The 18,242-nt window shown below is 44.1% G+C and overlaps 1 protein-coding gene across 1 annotated transcript in view; it reads left to right on the forward strand.

The window, feature by feature from the left end:
- celsr2 (cadherin, EGF LAG seven-pass G-type receptor 2) overlaps positions 1-17,639 on the forward strand; it is a 78,567-nt gene extending 60,928 nt beyond the window's left edge. Inside the window, exons 13-34 of the mRNA XM_008282715.1 lie at positions 144-285; positions 372-492; positions 2,123-2,306; positions 2,435-2,536; positions 2,661-2,755; positions 3,548-3,757; positions 3,970-4,153; positions 4,924-5,242; positions 6,143-6,310; positions 6,400-6,523; positions 6,621-6,821; positions 6,901-7,075; positions 8,010-8,122; positions 8,462-8,544; positions 11,167-11,293; positions 11,384-11,494; positions 12,394-12,524; positions 12,618-12,703; positions 12,792-12,962; positions 14,235-14,450; positions 15,288-15,525; positions 17,612-17,639. Coding sequence (XP_008280937.1) covers positions 144-285; positions 372-492; positions 2,123-2,306; positions 2,435-2,536; positions 2,661-2,755; positions 3,548-3,757; positions 3,970-4,153; positions 4,924-5,242; positions 6,143-6,310; positions 6,400-6,523; positions 6,621-6,821; positions 6,901-7,075; positions 8,010-8,122; positions 8,462-8,544; positions 11,167-11,293; positions 11,384-11,494; positions 12,394-12,524; positions 12,618-12,703; positions 12,792-12,962; positions 14,235-14,450; positions 15,288-15,525; positions 17,612-17,639 — 3,329 coding nt within the window. The remainder of the gene's footprint in view (positions 1-143; positions 286-371; positions 493-2,122; positions 2,307-2,434; positions 2,537-2,660; positions 2,756-3,547; positions 3,758-3,969; positions 4,154-4,923; positions 5,243-6,142; positions 6,311-6,399; positions 6,524-6,620; positions 6,822-6,900; positions 7,076-8,009; positions 8,123-8,461; positions 8,545-11,166; positions 11,294-11,383; positions 11,495-12,393; positions 12,525-12,617; positions 12,704-12,791; positions 12,963-14,234; positions 14,451-15,287; positions 15,526-17,611) is intronic.
- Positions 17,640-18,242: the final 603 nt, after the last annotated feature.

The raw sequence follows: 18,242 nt of genomic DNA on the forward strand, positions 1-18,242 counted from the left end.
TTCAAACTTACATAGCTGTTTTTTGTGTCATGATTATTTTCATACATATTTATTTCTCCTGCTCACCACGGTTCACTGACACGATGTCTGATTTTGTTAAAAGCACCGCAGCTCATTTTTTTACCTGCTTTATTTGTTTACAGGTTACTATGGCGCCAACTGCACTGATGTTTGCTCACTAAACCCCTGCGAACACGAGTCGACGTGCACCAGGAAGCCGGGCTCCTCTCGCGGTTACACCTGCGACTGTCCCAGCAACTACTTCGGCCACTACTGCGAGAAAAAGTACCGTCATCCACATTTAAACCAGCGTGTGGCGTTTACTGCATGTTACTGTGCACATAAACTGATTACATGTGTAACGTCTGCAGGACCGACCTGCCGTGTCCCAGAGGGTGGTGGGGCCACAAGACCTGCGGTCCTTGTAACTGTCAGACGGACAAAGGTTTTGACTCCGACTGCAACAAGACGAGCGGAGAGTGTCGCTGTAAGGTGAGTCTGCAGCTCTGAGTCATTGTTCTGTCACACGCTGGGCATCAGTGTGAAGGAAAACCTCCAAACAGGCCGAGCAGTGACCTTTAAAATCATTAAGAAAGGTTCCCAACTAGAAGTTTGTCTCGTCTATCAATAAAGAAAAAATAACCTGGAGCTGCTGTGGTGGTCACTCAGACTTCCACTTCTTTATCAGCAGCATTTTATTTAGTGTAAATGACCCATTTCACCAAAAAAATAACAGGAATGTTGTGCTTTCAAGAGGAACTACACTTCAACCATTTATTTAATTATTTTAACCAAAAACACAGTTTGTTAAGTCACAGATAATAACTAGTAAAATCACAATAAAGAGGTATTAATTCACACAATTACTATAACAAACAGGACATATCTGTAAATAATGACCACATCAAAAATAATTTATGGAAATAAATAAATTGTAATTTGTTCATTTGCAACATTTCACACGAACGTTTTTACTGTATTTAAATCAACAACAACAAAAATGTTGTTTTGATGTTACTGTCACTGTTTTTATGGCTCTTGAACATTTTGGTATTTCATTATTTTTTATTTTATATATAAATATAAGATTCTTTTCTTTTTTTTTTACAGATTTGTTGTTACATTAAATTTTTTTAATTTATCAAGAAACATATTTTTTTCTTTAAAATAAAGACAAAAATCTGTAAAGCAACATATTTTCGATGATTTAAATGCAGTAAAAATGGTGTAATTTCACAGTCAAATGTAAGGACATGAATTTTCTTATTTAAATATTTTTAAGAGGACATTATTTATAGTTTCTACCTGTTTTTGTTTTTTTTTTTACAATCAACATGTGAATTAATACTTTTTTCTGTGATTTTATGAGACAATTTACCAAAACAGGAAAAATCTGCAAAAAAAAGTCTTAAAATTGTTCAGCATTTGTCAGTTCTTAATATACAGATATATTTCTTTTAAATATATGTAAAAAGAGCAGTTTTCGCTGCAGTAAAATGCTATGTTGTATTGTCATAAAAAGAAAATTTTAGATTTTTATAAATTATTATCTTTATCAAAACATTGAAAATCTGTAGAACAACAGGAAATAAAAATGTAAAAAAAACTAAAAACTGACAGTTTGTCTTCTGGCTCAGATAAAGACGGTTAACAGCTGATCATCAGTTATCTCAACATACTTTTGAATCGATGTCCAGATTTCTGTGGACTTGTCACAGGTCTGCAGCACATGAAGCAGGATTATTAGATTTTAAGAAGTCCAACAAATAACTTCCATTAATAGTGTTTAAAACGCTTCCACTGCTCACAGTGTATTAATTTTCACAGCTGTCAGCAGCGCCTGTATTTGCTCTGAGTTGCATTTTACTGGGTGACAATAAAGCAACACGCTCAGAAATCGATTTAGTGCAGCGTCGGGACGTTCAGCCGCCGTGGCTGGAAAACGCACCGAAGGCGGCGGAACATAATTGAGAAACCTGTCGGTCGGCCGCCAGATGTTTGTGGCGTCGTGGCTCTCAGGTGGAAATCTGTGCAGATGTGCAAAAATGAAGGAGGCTGGTCGTGAAAAATGGATGTTAAAGAATTATTCATCAGCAGATTGTCTCTCCCGTCACGTTTCCAGGACAACCACTACCGTCCTGAAGGCAGCGACACCTGCCTGCTGTGCGACTGCTACCCGGTCGGATCCTTCTCCAGAGCCTGCGACCGGGAGAGCGGCCAGTGTCAGTGCAAACCGGGCGTCATCGGGCGGCAGTGCGACCGCTGTGACAACCCGTTCGCTGAGGTCTCCGCTAACGGCTGTGAAGGTCTGAGCATCACTGACGTCTGACTGAAGTGGCTCATTTTAAACCCTTGTTTCATTATAGATACAAACATATTAAAACGCTGTTCCATTTTTATCCTCATCCTCTCCTTCCTGCTCCATCTCGCTCAGTTATCTATGACAGCTGCCCTCAGGCCATCGAGGCTGGAATATGGTGGCCCAGGACTAAGTTTGGTCTCCCTGCAGCCGTTCCCTGTCCCAAGGGAACTCTCGGTATGATGGCTTTTTGGCAGCTCATCAAATTACCACATAATAATGGCAATATATATGAGACTTGCCCCAAGCCCTCTCTGGGCTGCAGAATGTTCCTCACGTCTTCCTCTCTCCTCCTTCCCAGGCACAGCCATCCGACACTGTGACGAGCACAAGGGCTGGCTGCCTCCCAATCTCTTCAACTGCACCTCCGTCACCTTCAGCAGGCTCAAAGCTCTGGTGTGTAGCTGTTCTCTCTGTCAGTTTTAAAATTAACTCGCGATTAACACCATCCTCAGTCACAAGGAGAAATAAAATGAATTAAAACTCGCTAAGAACCTTCTGCCTGCTCGTGAAGAGCTGCACTCTGAGCTAAATATTAACATCAGCATAACAACCAACATGCTGTTATCCATTAAATGCAAAGAGGCTGATGGGAAGGTCAGGGGTTCTGCAGGTATTTGGTCATAAGCCAAAGTCAGACAGTTCATCCTCAGGGACCATGAATAGAAAACAGAGCAGCTTTCCATCTCATAGCTTTGGTACAGATATCCTCCAGGGATACCAAACATTTGCCGATCCCTCTAACGTGTCATTACGTCTCCAAAATGTCACCTCATGGTGGAGCTACAGGATGAATCAGACCAGTTCCTCTGGAGAGGAATCGTACTTATTCTGTCTTTCTGTGTAAAGGTGCTCTAAAGGAAAGTGTGATTCATTCATTCACTGTTTGACCCTATTCAGGACTTTTTTCATATTAAAACAGGGACTTCTGTCGTGCATTTGGATCCAAAAATATGTCAACTTATCAGAAAATATATTTAGCATAGTATAAAAGTCTATAATGAATACCAACAATATATTTTGCACGTATTCTTTCTTGGAGTTTAGTGGATCCTGAAACACCTTCTACGTCTGGCAACATGAAAGTCCTGAATAGGGTGAATGTCTGCAGGAAAACTGTGGCAGCTCATCAAGTGGTTGCAGAGATTTTCCACCACATGTTACTAAATGTTTGTGATGAATTTTCAGTCTGACAAATTTTCCCGCAACGCGTCGCTCCTCGACTTCGGACACGTCCAGCAGACGGCGGCCATGTTGGCCAACGCCACCCTGCACACAGAGAACTACTACGGCAGCGACGTGAAGGTGGCCTATCGGCTCACGCAGAGTCTGCTGCAGCACGAGAGCAGCCAGCAGGGCTTCAACCTCACAGCGACGCAGGACGTTCACTTCACGGAGGTACACGACACTCACTCAGACCGTAGAACTCACAGCACAGGAACAATGCAGCTCTGCAGCAATAAACAGAAAGTGGCTCATGAGCAGGAGGCTGGTGCCGCCCGGTCGGACATCACAGCCTCTCATGCTGGATCTGCAGGGACGACATCACACTTCATTTCACTCCCTGCTGTGACATCCTGTCACACTGAACTCTCGCTGTGTTCTGACAGAATCTGGTCCGTGTGGGCAGCGCCATCCTGTCTGCGGACACCCGGCCGCACTGGGAGCTGATCCAGCACTCGGAGGGCGGCACGGCGGCGCTGCTGCGCCACTACGAGGACTACGCCAACACACTGGCGCAGAACATGAGGAAGACGTACCTCAGCCCCTTCACCATCGTCACGCCCAACATAGGTGAGCGTCTCACAGCCGGCTTCACACCGGCTCTGGTTCTTTACATGTGTTTTTATCAGGTGTGACTGTGTTGGTTTATCAGAGCTGTATTGTTGGAAGTGCAGCTTGAAATTATCAGCGATTATTATTCCAGACATATAACGACTATCATGAACATTTGACAGTAAATCAGCAAATAAAACAAAACTGAGTTTAAAAAAAAGTACAAAAACAACATGAACAGAACAAAAACAGCTGAAATATTAAATTCTTGTCAGGTGGTTTGTGTCTTTAATTAAGTTTTTAAAATGAGAACAAACTTTATAATAATCCACCTGATTATAGTTTTTACACTCAGACGTGCAAAATGTCCATAATTCATTTGAGTTATTCGGGCTTTGTCTGACTCTTCAATCAATGGAGAAAAATCCTTGGAGCTTATTTGCTCGTCTGTTCGTCCCCAGAGGCCAGTCCAGGGCTTCAGCAGAGGATTCATGTTATTGTTGATTAATCTGCTTATTATTTCCTGAATCGATCCCTGGGTTTGTAAAATGGCAGAAAATTATGAGGAACTTCTGACCGGATTTTCCTTTAATACCAGATATTACGTTTATGATCGAAAAACAAGAACTCATTCCTCACATTACAGAAACTAGAACTCAGGACTTTAAAAGTAAAAACAGGAACCAGATAGTTTTGTAGCAGCAGGAACGTCCTTCCAATGAGCAGCTACTTTAACACTGATTTTGCAGCCTTCCTCTCTAACTCTGCCGGCGTATTCATGTCTACAGTCATCTCTGTGGACCGGCTGAAGAAGATGAACTTCGCCGGAGCCAAACTGCCGCGGTACCAGTCCCTGAGGGGGCCTCGACCCGCGGACCTGGAGACGGCCGTCACTCTGCCCGACTCGGTCTTTCAGCCGCCCGTGGACACCAAGGGCCACAGACACCTGGACGTCTTCCCGGAGTCGTCGATGAGGAACCGCTCGGCCAACAGGAAGAGGCGCCACCCCGACGACAGCCAGCAGGACGCCATCGCCAGCGTCATCATCTTCCACAGCCTGGCCTCGCTGCTGCCGGAGAGCTACGACCCCGACAAGAGGAGCCTGCGGTGAGGACGGCTGCTGAGGCTGCGCTTCCTATTTGTTTATTTTCTATTTCCTGAAGAGTTGATGGTGTAGAAATAAGGAGCGAACAGGGCTGGAGGAGAATGCTGTGCAGCAGTTTGACCCTGGAGCACCGAATGTGTTGGGTTTTACAGGATCAGCTGCAAACGATTCTATTTTTCTAATCAAGGCGTTGAGATATTTTAAATAAATGACAGGATTTGAAGACAAGAGATTCAAGACAAGCTGCATTTGTCACATACACATTTATACACGGTACAATGTGCAGGGAAAGTAAAATAAAAACAAGTGTTAAAGAAGTATATAGACTTTAAGTATATATACACATGTAAAATAAATAAAGAAACAAAATAGGAGGAGAAGAGGTTGATTATTTATTATTTTTAGAAAAAAAAAAAAACACACAAAAAGAGCAAAAGCCCCGAAAAAACAAAATTGAAGAATCCTTCCGATTAAAAAAGTTCCGGGCCCAAAAAAAAAACGAAAAATGGCCCAATTTAAAAAAAGAAAGAAAAAAGACGCATGCTTTTCAAAGCTGCTGGTGGATTTTGAGGTTTAGTGTTAATATGATGCATAGAATTACCTTTACAACCCTCCACAAAGTCCACATGAAGGAACTTTTATTTATCGTCTATAAATCAGTGAATGTTTACTTTCACTTTTTTTTTTTTTTTGCAGATGTAGTCCAGCTAAACTAGTACTAGTGTGGAAAACTTCAGTTCTTTGGTGTTTTAGGAAACTGAACTTCAGGCTTTTTCCCCTTTTTTTAAAATAATTTTCAGGAGCAAATGTGCCTGAAGATGCGACAGACAGTGGGCGAGCTGGAAGGTACTGACAGATATGGTGACAGAACAGAAAAGTCATTTTGTTTTTACTGTCCTCAGCGTCCCAAAGCGTCCGGTCATCAACACGCCGGTGGTCAGCATCACGGTGCACGACAACGACGAGCTGCTGCAGCACGCGCTGGACAAACCCATCACCGTGCAGTTCCGCCTGGTCACCACCGAGGAGCGCTCCAAACCCATCTGTGTCTTCTGGAACCACAGCATCCTGTAAGAGTCAGACACACAGACACAGAGAGAGGTTGTGAAAGCAGAAGCTAGATGATGATGGTGTGTTGTGGTCTTTGTGTTTCTGTCAGTGCCGGTAACGGCGGCTGGTCAGCGAAAGGCTGCGAGGTGGTTTTCAGGAACAGCACCCACATCAGCTGCCAGTGTTACCACATGACCAGCTTTGCTGTGCTCATGGACATCTCCAGGAGAGAGGTGAGGGACGGTAAAACTCTACAGACACGACAGAGTTCATCTCTCTGCTCTCTACTCACTGCGACTCTTCTCCTCCTAACTGTGACCTGTGTGTCAGAACGGTGAGATCCTGCCAATTAAAATCCTGACCTGGAGCACGGCTGGTGTGACGCTGGGCTTCCTCTTCCTCACCACCATCTTCCTCGTCTGCCTGAGAGCCATGCAGTGCAACAAGACCAGCATAATCAACAACGGAGCAACCGCTCTCTTCCTCTCCGAGCTCATCTTCATTCTGGGCATCAACCAGGCCGACAACCCGGTAATCAGCTCGCTCTTCCTCCCTCTGCTCATGAAATCCTTCCATCTCTGAGAGTTCTAATCACTCCTCTTTCACTCAGTTCCTGTGCACAGTCATCGCCATCCTGCTGCACTTCTTCTACCTCTGCACGTTCTCCTGGCTCTTCCTGGAGGGGCTGCACGTCTACCGCATGATCAGCGAAGTCCGAGACATCAACTACGGGCCCATGAGGTTCTACTACCTGATTGGTTGGGGAGTTCCCGCCTTCATCACAGGTCCGAACCCTCATAGCATCACTTACAAACACAACAATAGATCTGCTGTGCAGGGAAAAGCCCAGAAAGCTGCTTCATCCAGTTTGTGTCTGATAACATCTTATAGATCTTTATAAAGACCTTTGCAGGAAAGATCATGTGAATCTTTCAGCAGAAAATCAGACAGATTGCAAACAGAGTCGCAAAGACGTAAAGCAGCAGGAACATTTCCTATTAACCGTTAAATTTAAGGTTAATAGATAATATCAGTGGGTGGATTTATACTGAGCTGCATTAGGACACATTCATATTCACTTCTCTGCTTTGTTTTGTCTGTTATTTCCGATGAGTGGGTGTCTTTTCTGGTTTATTTATTATTTAAAGTTCTCTTACTGTCTCTGCCTCCCAAATCTGATGACGTTTTATTTACATTTGTTTACGTTTGCGAATGCTTTTTTATTGACAAGCTGGTTTCATCTGGTTGAATTTCGTCTGTACAAATCGATCGTTATCAAAAATTCTTCGTCTGATTCATCAGCTCTTTAATAAAGTCGGTTAAAGCTGCAGTAGGCAGTCCTGAAGCCCTCAGACCAGACAAGCACATGAGCTCCAAACAGTCGAGATTCATTCTCAGCTTCACGCAGGACTCAAACTTCTTCCTCTTGGGTGAAAGATCTCTTTTCGACCCATTAATCTGCCAACCTGAGCTGCTCTGAAAACATTTTCTTGCCCAGTGATGCCAAAACTATCCTCCATTTTTAGCTGCCTTTTGGTCTAATAGTGGCAAAAACTGAAAACAATTTATGTTATTTTATATTCTGTTTTACACCATCTTCCTGCTTCTTCTGGATATAAAATAGTTTCTGTGTAAGTTAAACGTGAGTCAAGATGAAAACTCGTCACCAACGGGAAAACAAGTCTGGTGCTACTGTCTGTTTTCTGTGTTTGTCTCCAGGTTTGGCGGTTGGACTCGACCCTGAAGGCTACGGGAACCCGGACTTCTGCTGGCTGTCCATGTACGACACTCTGATCTGGAGCTTCGCTGGACCCATCGCCATGGCGGTGTCGGTGAGTTCCCAGTTTGTCATTGTTTACGTACATAAAAGCAGCATCTGTTGGGTTCTAACGCTTTAAATGTGCTGCTACAAAACAAAAAGCACCCAGATGAAGCTGTCTCTTCAGCGCTGTGCTCGCTTGTTTTCACACTACTTAACATCCAGCCCTCCTCGGTGCAGCCGTCCATATGACGCTCCAACGTGCTGAGTCATGGTGTTGCCACGAGGAATGCTGTTGCAGCGAACACACTCGTCACTGTTCGGCCGAGTTGCCGTCAGCATGTGACAGTAACAATAATTTAATGCTTGGTGTTGCTGTGAGTGGTGACGCGGTCCATGTTTGTGTCCACAGATGAACATCTTTCTGTACATCCTGTCGTCCAGAGCGTCCTGCTCACTGAGGCACCACGGCATCGAGAAGAAAGAGCCCCGTGTGTGAGTGTCCCCACGCCTCGGTTCACCGTTTACACGCCGCCTCTGTGCAGGAAGTTCATTTCATAAAGTAGAATGATGTCACCAAGAATCTGCTGTTATTGTAAACGAGTGTTCAAACTGAAACTTAGTCAGACTTTTGCAGAAAACTCTATAGAAATCCCCCAAACGGAAGCAGCCGACAAACCAGTCGAACTGGTTTAAAGAACGTCAGAGGTGGAATTCCCATCAGCGTTTGTCACCTCAGATCAAATATTTTCTTTCATGGGAGCTAAAACTAGCTGCGTCTATGCTGGGTGGCGCTGAAGCTGCAGAGAAAGCAGCAGGTCAGAGTTTGAGACAACCAGCGGAGACAGACTTGTTTTAAATGTGTAGGAGGCGGTTTGTGTACCTGGATGCTTTCCTCACCGTGTTCTGAGTCGTTCACAGGCAGCAGAAACCATTCACATCACACCTGCGTCTTCCTTTTAAACCAAAAAAAACAACCTGTGAACAAACACGTGAAGCAGCTGGACCGAAACACGTCGACACGTTTCTTCCTGATTCTGCCCTGAGAACCGGTAGAGCCAGAGAGCTCACGTTTTATTTGCTCTGGCCACCTCCCGTTCAAACAGATTTCCACCCAGCGCCACGCCAACAGCAAACGGTCGTCTAATCTGGGCCGGGTTTGGTTCGACTGTGCAGAAGCAACACGTTCAGAGCTGCAGCACACCTGTCATTGCTCCACATGGTTGGAGTTGTGTTTGGATCTACACCTGTTTGCAACACACGTTAGAAAATGAAACTGAAATAAGAGTTTCTACAATAACTGTTGATGCTCTAAGATGCACAAATTCGTCTGCAGAAAAAGTCGGCACAATCCTGGCTTTCACGTATGTTTAGTTTGAACGATCAGTCGACTCTGATCGGCTGAACTCAGCCAACATTACTGTCGCTGTTCAGGACGACCACACAGTCGTCTTATTCATACAGCACTAATTCACAACATAGGTCATCTTCCTGAGTTTTATAATATCATTAGATGAAAAACAGACATTTGCTGCTCAACAGTGTCGCACATTTCTTTGGCTCTCTAATGCGTGGATCTGCTGCTTCCCTTTGTCACGTATAAATGTAAACCGATGAGCCTTTGGGCTTTTAGACGGACAAAACAAGTCACTCTGAGCTGTGCACAGCTGAGTGTTTTCACATTTCATGGACCAAACAACTAACCAGTAATGTACATGACTGCTAGTTCAGCTATGAGACGCATTTTTGCTTAATTTGTGTCACGTTGTCACGTCAATTAACTCATCTAGATTTTTTTTTTCTACATATATATATATATTTGGGGGCTTTTTGCCTTATTTTAGAGCCGTACAGATAGACAGGAAAGAGGGGAGAAGAATGAGGGGAGACCTGCAGCAACGGGTCATTAACTAGATTAAAGTATTCAACGTTTATAGAGTGTGTGCAGCAAAGTTAGTGCACATGCTGTAGTTCAAGTTAGTTTTACACAGTTTTTTTGTTTTATTTGTAGTTGCTGGGAGCAAAAAGCTTAAAGAGTGGATTAGAACTGGTTTTATGTAGACATGAGGCAACACAGAATGTAAACATGAACATTGTAAAGACTGAAAGAGTTAAAGCATGAGATGAAATGGAAACTACTTATTATTATTTTTAAATTTAACCTTTATTTAACCAGGAAAAGGTTCGTTCAGATGAAAATTCTCTTTTTCAAGAGCGTCCTGGCCGAGACAGGCAGCAGCACGACTGACAGACGAGGTCACAACAGCATCAACATGAACATCATACTCATGACACACGGTGATTACATGTTGAAGATAAGAAATCAACATATCAGTAGAGATCAGAAACATCAAATAATCATCTGTTGAAACATCTACAGACTGATGTTTCTGCCTCCAAGTCATTTATAAACACTTTAAAAGTATTTAAAGAGACCAGCTCTTGAAGTTTCAGGTCTTTTTGCAAAGTGTTCCAGGTAGAGGGAGCCGAAAACGTAAAAGCTTTCTTTCCCCGTTCAGTTCCAGCCGTAGGAACAGATCCTGGGACCGCAGACTGGAACCACTTGGAGCTTTTGTACAAATAAAAACCTGTAAATAATGAGGAAGCAGGCCTAAAATACATTTATAAATTAAAATATGCCAGTGTTTTTCCTTCGTGTGGTCAAATCTGATCATCCAACACGAGATGATGATTTACACTGATGAGTAAAGAGACTTAAAATTAATTATACATGACTGTAGTTTATATTGTTTCTCACCATATTTTGAATTTGTGGCCTTCACGCGACGAACATAAGAGCACGAGTCGACGAACCCACTTGACTTTGTGTGTGCTGTGTTGGACGCTGTTCGGCTGCACAAAGGCAGAGCTGTTTCACATTTAGATGATGGTGTCACTTTCCCTGCAGCTCATCGTCTTCTGCAGATAGAAACATACTTGTTGTTGTCTTTTCGTGCTCCGACACACTTCTGCATCCTCAGGATCTCCATCACAGCTCTCGGTCCGTCTCCGCTGAGCTCCTTCATGTCTTCACGTCACTGAATGCACAGAAATCCTCCCGACAGCTCCTCACTAACTTCTCCATGCCCCTGTCCTCATGTGACCTGTTTTCTGCAGCTCGGGCCTGAAGACTGCGAGCTGCGTCCTCTTCCTGGTCTCCGTCACGTGTTTCCTGGCGCTCCTCTCCGTCAACAGCGACATGATCATCTTCCACTACCTGTTCGCTGGGTTCAACTGTGTGCAGGTGAGGCCTCCAGCTGACCCTGGAACAGATGGAAAGGCTGTTCTCTGTCTTCGTACTGACCTTCTTCTCTTTTGTCTCTCACCACTTCAGGGTCCCTTTGTTTTCTTCTTCCGCATCGTCTTCAATAAGGAAGCGAGGAACGCTATGAAGTACTGCTGCAGCCGCAAGCGCCCGGATCACATGATCAAGTCCAAGGCTGCTGTGAGTGGCGAACGATGCAGAGTAACGGTGTCATCGTATTGAGGGATCTGTACTGATCTCAGACCAGTCAGTTATTATGATTATTATGTTATTAATACAGCATCTAAATACAGACTGATCTTTTTAAAACTGTGTCAGCTGTACAAAACAAGTTGAGCTGAACACTGTTGGTTATCTGTGCCATCGAGTCGCACTTCCAACGTCCATAAAATTCAGAATTAACACCTTCCTGCTGCCGTACATCCTCCAGGCAGAGCAGCAGATTTAAATCACATCTGACAAACGCACTTTTACTCCTGTTTGTGTGTCGTCTGCCAAAAGCGACGATGCCCACCTGTTTATGAAAATGAAAGTGTAGGTTTGAGTCTCATTTTTACATTTTTGGTAGGAATCAGTGAAACAACAAACAGTCACTGTGATTTAAATTTTATAAGCTACTTAACTCCTTATTGTTAAATATAACCACTATTGAATGTTTATTACGAAGCAGCGATACAGCATTGTAATGTACAGTAATGAAATATTTAAATATTTAAAGTTCTTTGTGGTTTCAGCTCATTTAAAGTGGTGCCATTTTTTAAATCTAGGAAAAGAATAAATTACATCCAACATTGCAAAAAGCAGAATTGAAGCTCAAACTAAACTATAGATTGTGCGTTCCTGATCATTTTTCTGAAGATTAAAGGAAACTCTGCAGCTCTGACTTCTGTCCAATCAGGTCGTGTTTCAAACTGATGACAAATTTAAAAAACATAAATTACTACAGATGGTTTCCCAAAGTTAAACATTCATCTAAACATTTCCTCTGTAGGATCAAAGCCACCGTCTGGGTTGGAAAGTCAGAATAATCAACAAACACATTATTGATCCTGTTTTTCTGGTCTCTGTGTTTCCTGTAGGGCTACAAATGCAACACAAACTACATGGACGGCAGGTTGTACCACCTTCCCTTCGGAGACTCCAGCGTGTCCCTGAACGGCACCATGCAGAGCGGCAAGAGCCAGCAGAGCTACGTGCCGTTTGTCCTCCGGTGAGGAAATCCTCAATAAATCAAGATGAATGTGCTGCACACCTGACTTGAGGCACCGGAGCAGCTTTAAACGGTTTCTTCATGTCTTTTCAGGGACGACGGCTTGAGCACCAGCCAGGCGCACATCGCTCTGAACGACCACGCGTCGCTCTTCCATGAAACTAAGGAGCACTTGGATGGTAGCGCTGTAGTTTGTTACCTGTGATTCACCTGCACTGATCCCGTCACCGGAGTCACTCCTCACCTGTCCTCTCTCTCTGTGTGCAGACCACGACAGCGACTCGGACAGCGACTTGTCCATCGAGGACGACCAGAGCGGCTCCTACGCCTCCACGCACTCGTCTGACAGCGAGGACGAGGAGGGTCCCCTCCCGCCAGAGGAATGCTGGGAAAACCTGGCGTCCAATGGAGCCAAGAGACCCCAACCACATGGTACAGGTCCTCGTCTGAACCTGCTCGTGTTTTATTATCACGATTTCTGCAAAATATAAACTCATCAATCCCTGTAATGTTGGAGGGCAGCATGCTGTCCAGACTGAAAAGCAGCTTTGTGATCATGACATCAGGATATAAAAACAGGATTGATGGTTCACAGCACCGACATGTGGTCTGAAGACATTTACAAAGACCTCAAAGACTCTGTTGTCTCAGTGTCAAAAAAAAAAAAAATGTTAACCTTGTTTTCCAAATTTCTTACCCAGGAAGCCAGAAAATAAATATGCTTTCACAATTAATATTAAAATCACGTGCACAGGAAATACCGCTGATTCCAGGATTTTGTTCTGAACAAGGAATAATTATTTTTTCATCCAGATGGTTAGAAAAACTTGTAAATACTGACAAAACAGCACTGAGTGTTCTGGGTTTTTATAAACATTGCGGGATATTTATTTTTTGGGATAATTGGTTCCTCATTTGTAATGCTAACATGTAAGAGGCACAACACACATGTATGAAGCAGGATTAATAAGCTAACAGGGGAGTTGGTCACTGATACAACGACACATATTAACAAACATACATTTGGAGATTAAATCAATTTTCAACCATATTTTTATGTTAATCCTTCATAAAACTGCTGAGTCAGTCGTGGTTTCACGGTTGCATCGGTTTGGAATTAGTGTTGAATGCAACAATAAAATAGATTTAATGAGGGCTGCAAGGTGGATCGGTGGTTAGCACCGTCGCCTCACAGCAAGAAGGTCGCCGGTTCGCGTCCCGGTGAGGACACCCGTGGAGTCTCCATGTTCTCCCCGTGCAGCGTGGGTTCTCTCCGGGTTCTCCGGCTTCCTCCCACAGTCCAGAAACATGCTGAGGTTAATTGGTGATTGTAAATTGTCCGTAGGTGTGAATGTGAGTGTGCTTGGTTGTCTGTCTCTAAGTGTAGCCCTGTGATAGACTGGTTACCTGTCCAGGTGAACCTGCCTTCACCCTGAGTCAGCTGGGATAGGCTCCAGCCCCCCATGACCCTGGTGAGGATTAAGCGATGTATAGATGATGGATGGAGATAATGGATACTGAAATATCATGATTTTAAACTTCAGTTTGTTTTTTTTCTGACAAATGTTTCAGATTTTATAGTTTCTGGCTCTTAAAAGTGTCATTGTGGTGTTGGGCTTTTTGTTTGTTTTGTTTGTTTGTTCAGAGGATTAAACTGAGTCTCGTGTGGTTTTGCTCGACTTCACTCTCTTCTCTGTCTTTGTTTTCCAGACAACAGTTTGACTAAGATGTACTGGCCTGGAGATTACAAAGCAGCGGTGAGCGACAACGAGCTCGCGGGTGGAGACAGACTGAAGATGGAAACTTTTGCCAATCCAGAGCCGAGCCTCGGCCGCGACACCCGGACGATATCAGACGAGCGGACGCAGGACGCCACGACGCTGCTGCTGCCCAGTCTGCCGAACTTCAGCGCCCACCCACACAAAGGTGAAGAGCACCTCAAAGCAAACACCTGAAGGCATCATGTCCAGGCTGGGAGCAGCTGTGAAACCTACCAATCAGAAGTTAGGCAGAGAGTTTAATTGAAAAAATAAAACAGACAACGCCGATACCATTTCTGCTCCAGCCCACTTTTAAAATGTGTCTGCTCCATAGTGTCAGTACAAGCTTATGGAAAACCCCGAGCTACGTCCATCCTGATGTGTTTTCATTTTAAAATGAGAAGGATCTCTGTCCAAGTGATCTCTGCACATGCTGACGTTACACATCACGTGATCACTGGTGCACACTGAGCATGCAGGTGCTGGTTTGGTTGACCACAGACGTCACACAACGCTGCCGGCGTAGACAACGAGGTCAGCAACGCCTGTCATTCATTATCCACGGTGAATTATCCTCTGCTCGCCGAGGCATTTCTGTTTTCTCACAGAAAACTGTCACATGATGGGAGCCTGACAAATCAGGAATCAGTTGAGACCCAATCAGAACCAAACCTGGGTGTCAGATTAGAACAGGCTCATCAGCATCTTCACAAGTCATGAATCAGTGACACCAGAGCAGTGAGGACACGAGGCTAAAACAGCAAAGCGTAGACGTTCTAACATGAAAACATATAACCATGGATGAACACATAACCGGCTCGAACTCATGCATAGATTGGAGCAAATGAGTCGTCTGATGTTCGTCCTGCTTTAGCTGATTTTTATTCATAACTCTTATTTATATTGCACAAGAAGATGATAAATAAATTCACCCTCTTCCACAAACCAAACCAGACTGTTTCTGTTGCATAGAGTCACTGAACTGTGCGTTTGTCTTGTGCAGGGATCCTAAAGAAGAAGCAGCTTTCTCCCATCATAGAGAGGAACGGCCTCAACCGCATCCACAACGAACTGTGTGAGAACGCTCCGGGCGCAGCGTCCCCGCACGGATCCTCGTCCAGCGACGGCCGAGCCGGCCCGGCTAAACCCGGCCTGGCTAAACCCGGCCTGCCCGACCAGCTGAACGGCGTCGCTCTGAGCATCAAGGCGGGGACGGTGGACGGCGACTCGTCGGGATCAGAGTGAGTACGGAGACGAGCCGTGACCCGACGGCGACGCATTCATGGCAGCATTAGTGTTGTTCTCTGCCTGTCACTGTTTGTCTCAGAAGCCATTCAGCGTCTCAGATGTCTGCGTCAGATTACAGTCCTCAGTGGTTGTCGTTGTCATTGTTTGTAGTCCGTCTCATTCCCACATAAAGAACTGTTAATGTGAAGCCAAATGAAGACAGCAGCCATCCTGCCACCATGTAAAAGTCAGTGTGAGGCGACTTTAAATAGTTGGACCCAACACTTGATCATGCAATAAAGTTTAGGATTAATTAACAGCTTTCAGGAACAGTTCAGACCTTCTCTGTTTTATACTCACTGCTCATAGACAGTGGACGTGCAGCTTCATCTTTTTATCGTCGTTTTAAAGCAGCTGATCGGTTGATGCTAATCCACTGTCCCTGTGCAGCAGGAAGTAAAACCAACTCTACAGAGTTAGCAAACAAGTGTGACTATTATAGGAAAATGTGATTAATTTTCCATGAAAGAAATAGAACATCGTGTAGGCTTGATGGTACAGATAGTCAGACAATAACAAAAGAAACCAGAGTTCCTCTAAAGGCTGAGTGTTGTCTCAATGTCATTATTAGACATCAAGAAAAAAACAAACTTGGATCCAAAATCAAACAGCTGAGGAGAATTATTATTCATTATTATCCATGACCAGCAGAGCCAGTATCACCTCCAAGACAGAGTTTCAGATCCTGTCATTTTCTAGTTGCTGTTACCAAAATAAAAGTCTAAAAAATAAGCTGAAGAAGACGATCTGACCACACATTGGACACCAACAGCTGTGAAAATGATTCGATCAGGACCACATGAGAATCAAGGCTCCATAACAATCAGTCGTTTTAACAGACGGCTGCCAAGAGGATCAGGACAGAGCACCAGTTACGCACTGACATGACGATGGAAAGCTGCTGCTGCTGCTGCTGCTGCTGCCATATGACAAAAAAAAAACGACGGTTTACTGCTAAACAGTTTCACTCGTATTGTTGAAAACGAGCAGTAAGTATAAAACAGATTCCCAAAGACGCAGTCAGACAGGAGACTCAGGCCGCGGTTAAATAGAATTATTTGCTTCCAACTGAGTGAAATGACCTGAAAATATCTGGCAGCCAGTCAAATCCTCCGAATGTTAGCGAACAGCATTTCTTCCTTAAACACAGGAAACGCTGCTCCTTCACTTAAAAATTCAACATAATTCTGTCCCATAATTCCTGCAGCATTCAAAGCTCCGCACCGTCCACAGCAGACCTGCAGTCGTCCTCAGATGTGTTCACACCCTCCCATTAAAGAAGAAAAAACAAACAGCTGAAATAAGTTGAAATTGACAAAAGTAATAATACATTTTTTAAAAAGTAACATGCTCTAATTTGTTTGGGACAGTTTTGTTTTTTTAAATTATTCTTTTTAACCACAGTTCAAAAGCAATGTCATATTTCACTAAATTCTAATTTAGCAAATTTTTTATTTATTATTACTTTTTTCAGTTTCTAGTTACTTGAGTGTGAATTTTTCCTTTTCTTTAATCGAAGGGGACGAATAAATCTGAGGACGACTGCACATCAGCAGCTTCCACTGTCGCTCAGTGTCAGTGCAGTCGGATTCTTCCAGCGCTGCGTTCGTCTTTATCTCTGTCCGTATGAATATCCTTCACGTCTTTGCTAAACCTGTTGATGTTTTCCATCAGGATCCAGCAAAAGCATTTGGGGTGATAATCATAGGACAGGGGCGTCCAATCCTGGTCCTGGAGGGCCACAGTCCTGCAGAAGCCTGATGACGATCCTGATCATTTGAATCAGGCGTGTTGGAAACATCTAAAACATGCAGGACTGTGGCCCTCCAGGACCAGGACTGGACACCCCTGTCATAGGACGTATTTTTTGGACTTCAACCACAGATTGACTTTGCAGGACACAACGCGTACAAATGTATTCATCAAAGTGTGCTTTCAAGTTCTTCAAATACATAAAGTCTGATTTAGAGTAAAAACATTTAAGATGTAGTTTTACTAATCAACCTTCTTTGCCCCTTTTTCTCTTTCCAAAAACCATAGATTTTTATTCTTTAATTTTATCCCATGAAGCTCTGATCCTCATTCAGACACAATCAGGATCACTGTCTTCAGACCGGCGCATCGTTTTAGCATCCGTCACCTCTCACAGCTCGTGTGTGTGTGTGTGTGTGTGTGTGTGTCTGTGTGTGTGTCTGCGTGGACGCCTTTCATTGCCTCACATACTTAATTTTTCATCTATTTTTCTATTCTTTCTTGTGTTGTGCTGCATTTGTCTCCGACACTTGCCTCTTCATCCATCCGTCCATCCATCCATCCATCCATCTATCCTCCTCCTCGCCGCATCCTGTTTTCCCAGCAGCCACTGCAACACCTCCATGTGACCTCGCTGACGGAGGGGTGTGTCTTTGCAGGTCATAGAGCCTCCTTCCTCAACAGTGACTGCAAACGAGGAGCAGCGGACGTCCCCTTCGAGAAAACAAACAAAAAAAGAACAAGTGGAAAAAGAAGGAACTCCCCCTTCATCGTCATGACCCTCTGGAGGAGTGTGTGCATGTCGTACTGTCCGTCCGTCCGTCCGTGTGTGTGTGTGTGTCTGTGTGTGTGTGTGAGTTCATACATGTGTGCCAAACCTCAGGAGTCACTGCACTGGACGAGCTCACGACACCCACGG

This window comes from Stegastes partitus, unplaced genomic scaffold (assembly GCF_000690725.1).
Source record: "Stegastes partitus isolate 25-593 unplaced genomic scaffold, Stegastes_partitus-1.0.2 Scaffold281, whole genome shotgun sequence".
Taxonomy (NCBI): Eukaryota; Metazoa; Chordata; class Actinopteri; family Pomacentridae; genus Stegastes; species Stegastes partitus.